Here is a 10,709-nt window from a genome sequence, read left to right as displayed (position 1 = left end):
AGTTTAACGTCCCAGTCTGAATCTGAACATTCATTTTCACGCTGCTAATGCTCCCTCTTTAAACTGTGAGGCGAAAAAAAAAATCATCTCTTGACATCTCCCTCTCCTGTAACTGCACTTACCATGACATTTTATTCCTTTAGCTTGTAATTGATTTCTCCTTCAGTTCATTAAATTGCCCGCAGAGCACCTGCAGCACAAAGCTAGTTAGCAGACGCCCAGCAGGAGCTTAATCCCTTAAAAAGAGGTGAATTAATGAGTGTTCGAGTAATGCATTGATTAAAGAATCAGTGCCTTTGTTTCTTTGCATGAATACTGTAATATTCAACAGTGTTAAGCACCAAGAAGAGCACATTTTTTCCAATATTTTTCCATCAATACAGATCTCAGTGTAATATCCTTTGGCTGATTGTGAATCCTTAATCTTCTCCGTCGAGGAGGTTATTAAAGGAAGACATCCCAGGAGTGTTACTGTCCATCATATTCAAAAAGCTTATTGCAGACTTTTCATTACATCCAGGCCATGTTCAATAGTGGCTCCAGAAAAAAAAAAAAAAAGATTTTTGAGGTAGCTTTGTTTTGATACACATGATAGAGTCAAACAGTAAAAATGTACTTTCATCATTATGAGGAAGTTTAGTTTCCATTTTGTGCAAAGTTGATGTAATAAATGCTAAAACACACAAATCTGATTATGATTATATATACACGCATACATACACTCATTAGCAGAACTGCAGAACTTGAGGTACTCGGGTGATGGAAAGCACCCTGACATATCTGCATTAATTAAATGCTGTAAGATGAGTTAAACATTTTATAGTTTAAAGTTGCATCCAATTTAATTTCCTCAGGAAAATATGGTTGCCATTTTCATTCTTCAGGTCTAAACATCACCTATTGAGTATCTATCCCATGGTGACCATCCTGGGCCGCTGTTCAGGACAAAGTCTCCTGCAAACACATCATGTTTAGGTTAGTAAAGGACCCAAGCACAGAGACTGATGATGGGGGAGAAAAAAAAACAGCATTCTTTTAATGATAAACAACAAACTACTCTGTAGACTTACAGTCAGATCCAAGGGACCTAGAAGGACATCATGACAGAAGGATCCAGCAATAAACAATGAACATTCAGGAGCTTAGATAGTGAGGAGTGTGAATGTTGACAAGAGGCAGGTGGCTGATTACTAACAGGGTGCAGCTGGGAGGGAAGGCAAACATGTAGACTGAGGGAAGAAGAACAATTAACACTAGAGCTGAACAAAGACTCAAGGAAACAAGCCAGAGGGCCAACACTGATCCAAGAACACAAAATCCAAATGCACAAAGAACAGAAAGCAAAAATAAACTACAGACAAAGGAATGAATTTGTATGCCGAGACCTTTTGAACGACTACGAATAAAAGGGATTGAACAGAATATGGTGGATATAAAGAAACAAAATGATCAAACTGCTAACACCCCAGGTCCATGACAGAGAGCTCACCACCTGGAAAGACGGGATTCATCCTGATTATGTCGCGTATTAACATGAATGTAACTTCACCTAACCTGATGGATACAATAGAAAAGGCATCCAAAGTCCCCTCAAATCTCTCCTCTTTCACACAGTCACTAAAATAAATTAAAAAACTAAAAAATAAAAAATAAAAAAAATTGCAGAAAAAAGAAAAAATGAGCCCCTAAACAAAAACTGAGACTAATTACCAAGCTGTTTACTTGCTGAAGGGGAATCACTAATTAACCAAATGTTTACTTCATGTCTTCTGTGTTCCTACTGAAAAATGCATTTTTCTTATGTAACGAAAAAAAAAGAAGAAAAGTTTGATCTTTAATTCCTTTTTGGAAAAAGGCTCATAACTGTTGACGGCAACAGACCTGACCAGCTTTGCTTCAGATCACTGAAAGTAAAACTCAAAAGAACGAGTAAATACTCTGCATTTTTATTCACGTCAACACTCCAAACATTTGAACTAAAAGCATCTTTTGCAAATCTACCTGCTTCTCTGATGAATGAAAGAGAAACCAGCAGCAGCTGTTCCATACATTTCACAGCACACTTCCGTGAAAAACATGCCAACAGAGTTGTTTTTGTCTTTTCGAAAAGATTACACGGCCTACATCACGCAAAAGGTAAAGCAGCAGAATACATCTGTAAACATTAGTGGTGTGTTTTATCTCTGCTGCAGCTCCCCCACCCCATCCCATCAGCGGCTTAGTTTGAGCGAGGTGGGATGAACGTCGCAGATGTCGAACCACTGCTGATCCACCTCCTTGTGTGGCATCAAGCCATTTCGCGGCAGAAAGGGCCGGCGCCAGCGTTCGCGGCTGCCCACCACTCGCCAGAAGCGCGTGCCCTTGAGCAGAAAGAGGGCATTGTGGGAGTAGGAGAAGTAGGCAGCGTCGATGCTGCCATCTGGATGGTCTCCGCTCTCCACCGGAGGGAAAACATCTCGGATGTGTTTGGGGAAGCCACTCGCCAAGCTGTTTGTTTCCACGCTGAATGCATACACCTGTTCAGACGGAGAGAGTTGGAGCATTTCGCAAAAACAGAGATCTGACTAATTACAAATACCAGAGAAAGTGTAGGACTTTTGTCTGCTTGAATACGCTCCCAAAGGACACTGAAAAAAAAACAATTACCCAGTGCTCTTTACAAGATATCATTTCCTTTCTAACTGCCAGGTGTTGTATTGTTAAAGATTTAAATGATTGGGTGATGTCATTTAATCATCTGTTCTCCCCTTGCTTTGACTTTTACTGCAAAGGTTAAATAATTAAACTGCACTTAGTTAACTGCAATATAAATCCAAGAATTTGTTTCTTACTTGAGCTCTTCTGAAGAAGTAGATGTGGGAGTCTCTCCTGTCATAAAAGGCCGAGTCAATCGGACTGGGAATCCCCGGGAAGCCCTCAGAAATCAGCCTCGGATAGCGGCGGCCCTCAGAGTCGTGCCTAAACACCCGGTCGTTCTCGCTGTCGTATCTCCAGAACTGCAGACCTTCAACAGCGACAGGCTGTCACACGGACTTCCCCTCAAATGTCCCACTTGTAGGAAAACGGTGGAAATGAAATAGTTTCTCTACCTTTAAAGAAGTAAACGGCCTCTCTTCTTCTGGACCACACGTGTACGTACGCGTCTACTCCATCGCTGGGGATCCCGTGCCAGCCGATTTGCAGCGCGACTGGGTCCCCGTAGCGCGTCCTGTTGTTTCTGTTCTCGTACAGCCAGTACCAGCCGTCTCTCATGAAGTACGTGTTGAAGCGGATCTTTACGTCCCCGTAGGGCGTCTTCTCTTTCCTGATCCAGTCAAACACGGTGCTGAACCGGCCTTTACAGCCACCTGGGGAAGGGGGGGGGGTGTGCAAACGTGAGGAGAAATAAGCAGCAATTACAAAAACAATCTCATGTAATTGTTATGTATCTCTATCCCACACTGAATCTCTTGGGATTTTTAGTTGAGTGTGTCCAAGAAGTGTTAGTATTAGAGCACCATATAGATGCTGAATAGCTTTTCTGTCCATCCAGTCCATCTCAAAGCTGGATTCATGGGGCAAATAGCTGGGCTGCATTATGGATCCAGGCCTGTAGATATGAGGCAGCCCCAAAACATGGCCGATCTCATGAACTGCCACCTAAGAGGAAGGATATGAAAGGGGGCAGTCAGTCAACATTTAGATTTTCCAGTAGTAACTGGCTATACTCAGCATACTTACTCACTTTAAGGAGGCTTATACCAGTGTGAGAACTGGGACCAGTGAAATGCTCATCATCGTCAAAATGGATATCTCCCAGGAACCACGCGTGGGCAAATTCCTGACCAGTGCCATCAAACTTTTGATTACATCCCAGATGTCTTCCTGTGAGGAAGGGACAATGTGAAGAAAAAGATAAAAGAAAAGAAAAAATGATTCCTATTTTTCATTTATATAAATTATAAAATAATCCAAAAACTAAAAAAAAAGAAAAAAAAAGATTTTCAATTAGGCATCAAAAGGCTATTTGATTAATCCTAATCACCTTTGTCAGCTTTATTTTAAAATCTACAGTAGTTAGTTTGACTGAATTATTCTACAATAAATAAAGGAATTTTTAAAACATAAATTTTAATCTGTGAAAACCACTAGCACACAAAAAAACCCCCAAAAAACCTATTTTATCACTGACGAAATCTAAGGTATATTGTGGCTATTTAAATACAGAGTATTGATTCCTCTAAGTATTTATTAATGCAAAAGTAATGCATTTATTTCCCTGAAATTCTTTTCTTTTTTCCCCCCATCCTCAGTTAAAAAAATATTCATACTTGTAAATTGTGAAAACACATTCTAGACTTGACAAATACCTTTTGCTGTAAGCATATCTCCAGGTCTTTTGGTTTATATTTTCCACATCTAGAGACTGAAACACTTGCCAAACAGCTCAAGCTTAATCAGTTTGGATAAAGACCATCTGTGAGCATCAGGTTTTTTTTTTTTTTAAATCTTTCCACTCGGATATATTTAGGTCTGGAACTTTGAATGAGTCATCCTAACACATAAATATGCTTTGGTGCACAGTATATTTTCACATCACCTTTTGCATATTGGCTAGAAACATCCATTTTGGTTTCATCTGACCAATGCTACTGTAAGTTAGTCACAATTTTGATTAAATACATTTAAATTTGTGGCTGTAAAACACTCTGGCTCAAAAGTTCACTACAGAGTGACAGACATTACTAAAACCCAGTAAATTATGTACAATGCATTATGACAAAGTGAGTATATGACATACTGACTAATGCCCACCCGTGCCAAAGCCCAGCTTGATATCAACATCCTCCAAAGGTGACCAAGTATCTTCAACAAATTCCAGCGGAGACACCTCACTCCACATTCTGAAGGCCAACCTGAAGATGTACCTCTGCTCATCAACGGTCAGCTGGCTACTGTAACCTTCTCCAATTAACCGCCACCTCAGAACGTCCTTAGAAAACGCCATGTACCCAGATTCTGTCAAATCCCGCTTTTGCCTCTTTTTTGACACGAGATCAGCAAGGTGACCCCTTCTGTTCTGCAGAGGTTGACTCTGGCTTGAGCTGCTGCTGCTGCTGCTGTTTCTGTTTCCGGTTGGATTACCCAAACTACTGTTTTTGTGTGTATCATTTGAAATAGTCAGGAGGCTTTCTGTATCGTTAAAATTTAATATGTCGTCCTCAGAAGAGTTTGATGAGCTGCCAATTATGCTGCTTTCTGTGTTGTTACCGTCGGCCTCGTCGAAAGTTTCATTCCAACTGTTTTCCAACTCCGAGCCACCGATGCTGCTCTCGGTAACAACATGGGGATTTGGGTCTGTCTCCTTGTCAGGAACCCCACACCTTGGTTTGTTCATCGCATCCTTGGTGGCATCATCAAACACTCCTGTAACAGGAAGTCCAGATACCATCTGAAACTCTTTAAGGGCTGAAACAAATGCTTGACTCTCAGATTCACTTTTGTGGACCTCGCCATGACTAGTTTTAGGTATGTCCCTTGAATGAGGCACTGAGGTTCCCTCTTGGATTGCAGTTTGAAAGTCATCCAGGAAGTCATCACTGAAGGAAATGCCACTTTGTTTCATCTGGATCTCCTCCCTCTGGGTTGGTTTGATAAATCCATACCTAGAAAGAAATAACTGAAAGGATATCCACAAGACAATTATTGTAAAAATACTATGAACCGTATTGAGATCCTCCTGCTGAAATGTTTTCCAGTTATTTTTTGTTGTCTGCAGCCATTTAAACATCAAACCAAGGAGCGTTTTCACAATTCCATGGCTGCGACTTTTGCTACTTGCAATTTTTATATGGAATAAGCCCCTAAGTATGTTAATATTAGCATATCACCAATGTTGGCATAATACACGTACCATGAGCACATCAGCAAATTTGACTAAGGTTAGCTTACATGCTTTTTCTTTTTTCTTTTCCATTTAAGTTTCATTAAAATGTCAGTAAAACATGGAAAAAATAAAATTTGAATAATTACCTCCGCTTCATATTCGTCTGTTATGACAGGAGCTTGGTGAGATGTAGGAATCTGCATGTCGGAATGATCCCTGTTGTGGAAAAGTTTCTCAGCATGGTTTGGGTTTGTCAGAAAAACTAAAAGCATCAGCTGGATAATAGTCAGCATCGTGTTTCCAGTCGACTCGTTGACCTTTGTGGAGGAACCAAGTAGTCCAAGGACAGAGCAGCACTGCTTTATAAGCAAGTCCTGACTTTCTACACACCCACTTTTAGCCACTTTCCTTAGTTGTGTGTGAAAAGTAAACTTCTCCTCGGTGAATACAACTGGATGTGTTATTCATGCTCCAGTTACTTAGATAAACAGTCGCTAACCTGTGGACTGGGCTACGATCTCACTTTCATGCGAACAACAAACGATGTCAACAAAACACAGCTTGCCATTTTTAATCACATTAACCAAGCTTTATTTTAAAAAACTAATCTCAACACTAACAAGTTTGAAATAAAATAAACTTCCTTGACCCTTCATGACACAAACATTTTTTCAGTGCAAATTTTAAGTCCAGCAATGGTGACATGAGCAGCAAAATATTAAACATGATTGGACATTTTTTTTTAAATATAATGTTGAACCAGACAGACAACAGATAGATTGGTCGGATTTAAAGAGTAGATGACTCAGGATGGTCACTGTAGAGCCGTGGCTATCGCTGCTGCCAAATGCTCCGCCGTCGGCTTTTCAGCTGTGCAGCTCACGCAGAGGCCTTCCGCTGCCATGGCGTCCCGTGTAGTCGGCCCGATGGCGGCAAACTACAGACAAATTGAGTCAGACACAAATATTTGTATTCAGGCATGTATTTGTATTCACAGTCCTTAATCAATACTTTGTAAAAATCACATTTTGCAAGGCGTTTGAGAAACGTCTCTACTTGTTTTGCAAATCTAGGGTTTAATTTAGAGCCACAGGATTACATTTCTTATGATAAAAGAGATATTTAAAACAAACTAAAACAGACAATACCTATGGTCATGTATATACTGGGATACATGACATTACTTTAAAATTTTGCGCTACTTTGTGTTGGCATATCGCATAAAATTCCAATAAACTACGCTGTGGCTGTAATGTGACAATGTGTGAAAAAGCTTAGAAGACGTCTGCAAGCAAGTACTTATGAATATAATAAGTAAGTATGGGTGTAGTATTTTCTGACTTGGAATTCTTTAGAAAAATAAAAGAACCAGTGAACGATTCATATCTTCTTGTGAGCAATTATAAAGAAACTATACCTTTATTTCATTGAGTTGGTCGCCCGACAGCCTTCGCACTGCTTCCAGGCAAAACTTCACCCCGGATGGACTGAAGAAAGCTATACTTGCTGGAGTTCCCTGTGAGTACATAAGTAAGTTACTATTTATAATATATTAAACAGCATTTTTTTTTATTTTATTTTTTTTACTTGAAAATACAGAAGAAGTTTGGTTTCACCTGCTCTGTGAAGTAGTTTTTCAGATTTTTCTCAAGATCTGGATGTTCAGCCGTTTGATAGACAGTCAGCGTCTCTAAGGGAACCCCTGGAAACAAAGAAATAAATCCCCCACGGTGACGAAGGTAGTGCAGTTATTATCTCATTAATTAGCTTAACCCCAGAGGGCATTTATGGACTTAAGTTTTAATTGTGAGACACAATAGAAGACAGTGCTTACCATTTTCCCTTAAAGCCGTGGGCAAGACTTCTCTTTTAATTGAGCCACAGGGGAAAAAAAGCGGTGGGATATCGGTGTCCTCTCCTAAGACAGAAAGAAGGACCACGTCACAGTGCTTAATAGAAATTTTCAATTTGCCTAATAAGCGTGAGAGAACAATACAGATCACATCATACTTTCAATAATAAGACGTGATAGGACATCAGCTGTCCCCGTGTCCTCTCCCAGGGGCTTCAGACCCAGACTTTGAACTGCACAGAGCAAAGCGCAAACAGAACAAAGATGAACACAAACCTTATGCTGATCATTCTTCACCAGATCATCTTCTTTATGTCGAGTTTTCATGTAACAATTTTTGATAATCGAGTGTGTTAAAATATCTATTTGACTGTCAATCTGTCATGTTTTGCATTGCTTGTATAATTAAATCAAACAATTCCACTAATTTGTGCACTTCAGCAATATGCTTATAGCTCTGCAAGTAGATGTTATTTTTGCCAACAATGAAATTACACAAAATCCTATTTTGACTGACGTCACAAGCAGTATTATATAATGAAAATTGGTCTCTTCCAGAGCAAACTTTCAGTCTGCAAAGACATTTAGCACTTGAGAGATCATGGGAAGAGTTTGTGAAGAAATTAGAAAGAGGTAAGGAATAAATGGAGACTTTGTGCTGATTTGAACACAATCTCTTGACAAAGTAACTAATATATATTTCATAGGGATTTCATATCACACACCAACACAAAATAGATTAAAATTGTGGAGTCAAAGTAAAATCAGGCTTAGTTTTCAAATGTATGCATCACAAAAAAATCCCAATAAAATATTCAAGCTTCATGTTGTGATGAGACACAACGTGGAAAAGTTGAACTACTACTATTGCAAGGCCTTGAATTGAGAATGTCCTGATCATCTGTAAGACAGCGCTACATCCCAATCCACATGTTTACGTAAAACACCTGCAGCTTTACACGAGCAACCGCAAATGACAGAACAGTAAAAACTTCATTTCAAGCAAACAAGGATAAAACGTTCCATTTTACACACTACTGCAAAAATAAGAACGATGTATGTGTCAGAGAAAGTAAATTCAGCCTTTTTTCTTTTTTTTTTTAAATAGACAATGGAGAAGTTAAGCAAACATTGGGAAGTTTTCCACCTGCTTGTTGTCTGTATGTCACAGCAATCCGTCACTTGTGTCTAACAACTGGCTGACCGTACTCAAACCTCTTCACACATGTCTGCAAGCACCAGGTGCATGTCGCACTCAGATATAAATAGTTTATGAGGTGCAATATCCACTAGGAACGTTTAGGAAACGCTGATTTAAGAAAATTGTGCTCAACGGCTTACCTAATGCTGCAGTTGCCTTCCCGACCACATATATGGATTTTGAGTTCCATTTGTCTTTTATGGATTTGTTCCATTCTGGATAAAGAAGACATGTTTTGCCAATCATAATGTAAAATTCAACTTCCAGAGAAATACACTACAAATGTCTGCTAATGCTTAAAGCATGTGCTTATTTTATGGGATAAATTCACCTTCTCTCCTTCCTCCCATGTCTAAACACATCTTCACAGCCTCCACTGCTCTGGGACTGGTAAAGATCAGGCCACCATGTTTCTCCGGCTGGAAAAGCTAATAAAAGCAATACATTCTATTTTAAAAACTTGTTAAAAACCCATGTTTCTTTTACGAATTTACGATGTTTATTTCTAATACAGTACTCATATTAAAGGTTATGTTTTCAGTGTGGGGTTATGCTGATACAGCATTAACAGATTACAATTTTTGAATTGTTGAACATTTTTGTTCCAGGGGTTGCAAACATAAATGCATTTCTGTTTATGCATGATGGAGATATTTATTCCTTTATAATGAAACGTACCTTATCGGAAAAGGTGTTTAATGAGACAAACTTAAAAGACAAGACAGGGATGAGTGTTGCTTTGTGTCCATGCGATTCCAATTCCTTTAGACGCAGAAAATGACACATAAAAACCATTTCATCAATCACATTACTACGGTTTCTTCTGGATTCGGATAAGTGCGCTTCTACCTTCATGTAGGGATCAGGTGCAGATTCCTCGTCTCTCGGCTCTTTAAGTAGTAATACATGCATCCTGGCAAAGAAACGCTAGATAACTAAGAATACGGAGAAAGTAAGATTTTAGGTTCTTTTGTTGAAAGGGCAACGGAATACAGAAACCCAAAGTAGAAAAACGACCACTGACAGTGGGTGTGGAGGCTCTTATAAGTCAGTCACTCCCTAAAACTGTCACATACTGATAACGTTATTGACTCACCCTTACTGTGCTGGTGAACAATAGCAAGTACTGGCAATATTCACTAACAGCAAACAGAAATTACAATTGTTGTCCTTTAAAGTTAAACACACAGTGATATTTTCGGAATACACTGAGTGTTCTGCAGCCTGATTGTTATTGTTTACTATTGGTGACACATTAGCTATAGTGAAGAGAATATACCGCAAGCTACTAGTTATAAAATAGACAAAACAGAAACGGTTTGGACTTTTTGATTAAAATCAAGATGTAACGTACCTTCAGCTGTCCATACAGATGTTCTCATGTATGATCAAGAATGGGTGTCCACAGATGACGTATTGCAGGTTTTTAACGTATAAATGATGTGTGCACAATCAGCTGAACAAGTGTTAATTTTAAAAGACCAAAGAAAAAAATGTTACCGTGCGTTTAATACGGTTGTGCTTTCCCCCAAATTGCTGATTTTGTTAGCGTCTAAACTGTGTTTTCCCCGGTTAGGGAGAATAGTTAATTCCATCTCCTGTTTGCAGTCAAGCCGACATTGCGGTTCCCATGTACAGCGGAGAGCGACAACCCTGTACGTTTAGAGCCAAAATGGCGGCCGCCGGGCTTTAGCTTCTGCGTAGATTCTGCTGAATAGATGTCGAAGAGCATAGAAGCTGGGTACAAGAGCTACGAGTTTGTTTCGCACGTCGACCTCTCTGCCATATTG

General features: G+C 39.4%; 2 protein-coding genes across 8 annotated transcripts; both read right to left on the bottom strand.

Annotated features, from left to right (window-relative positions):
- Window positions 1-1,006: 1,006 nt before the first annotated feature.
- LOC103150331 (matrix metalloproteinase-21-like) lies at window positions 1,007-6,228 on the bottom strand. 2 transcript variants are annotated; one of them, XM_007569906.2, is made up of 6 exons: window positions 4,795-6,228; window positions 3,725-3,864; window positions 3,498-3,639; window positions 3,090-3,347; window positions 2,832-3,004; window positions 1,007-2,516 (listed from the first exon to the last, which is right to left on the bottom strand). In XM_007569906.2, the coding sequence occupies exons 1-6, from the start codon at window positions 5,768-5,770 to the stop codon at window positions 2,211-2,213; spliced, it is 1,995 nt and encodes a 664-aa protein (XP_007569968.2). In that variant the 5' UTR covers window positions 5,771-6,228; the 3' UTR covers window positions 1,007-2,210. The 2 variants fall into 2 exon arrangements, with proteins under 2 accessions (XP_007569968.2, XP_016536136.1); XM_016680650.1 differs by lacking the exon at window positions 4,795-6,228 and adding an exon at window positions 4,350-4,788 and having other exon boundaries at window positions 1,927-2,516.
- A 384-nt stretch (window positions 6,229-6,612) lies between these two features.
- LOC103150340 (uroporphyrinogen-III synthase-like) lies at window positions 6,613-10,491 on the bottom strand. 6 transcript variants are annotated; one of them, XM_007569916.2, is made up of 10 exons: window positions 10,274-10,491; window positions 9,769-9,854; window positions 9,598-9,681; window positions 9,251-9,347; window positions 9,060-9,134; window positions 7,877-7,951; window positions 7,701-7,784; window positions 7,483-7,568; window positions 7,284-7,382; window positions 6,613-6,803 (listed from the first exon to the last, which is right to left on the bottom strand). In XM_007569916.2, exons 2-10 carry the CDS (start codon window positions 9,829-9,831, stop codon window positions 6,681-6,683), a joined length of 786 nt encoding a protein of 261 aa, XP_007569978.1. In that variant the 5' UTR covers window positions 9,832-9,854; window positions 10,274-10,491; the 3' UTR covers window positions 6,613-6,680. The 6 variants fall into 6 exon arrangements, with proteins under 6 accessions (XP_007569978.1, XP_007569994.1, XP_016536156.1 ...); XM_007569932.2 differs by having other exon boundaries at window positions 9,769-9,832; XM_016680670.1 differs by lacking the exon at window positions 10,274-10,491 and adding an exon at window positions 10,199-10,233.
- Window positions 10,492-10,709: the final 218 nt, after the last annotated feature.

This window comes from Poecilia formosa, unplaced genomic scaffold, assembly GCF_000485575.1.
Source record: "Poecilia formosa unplaced genomic scaffold, Poecilia_formosa-5.1.2 Scaffold7, whole genome shotgun sequence".
Taxonomy (NCBI): Eukaryota; Metazoa; Chordata; class Actinopteri; order Cyprinodontiformes; family Poeciliidae; genus Poecilia; species Poecilia formosa.
The sequence above is the reverse complement of the archived record's forward strand: the minus strand, read 5'-3'. Positions and strand labels throughout refer to the sequence as shown.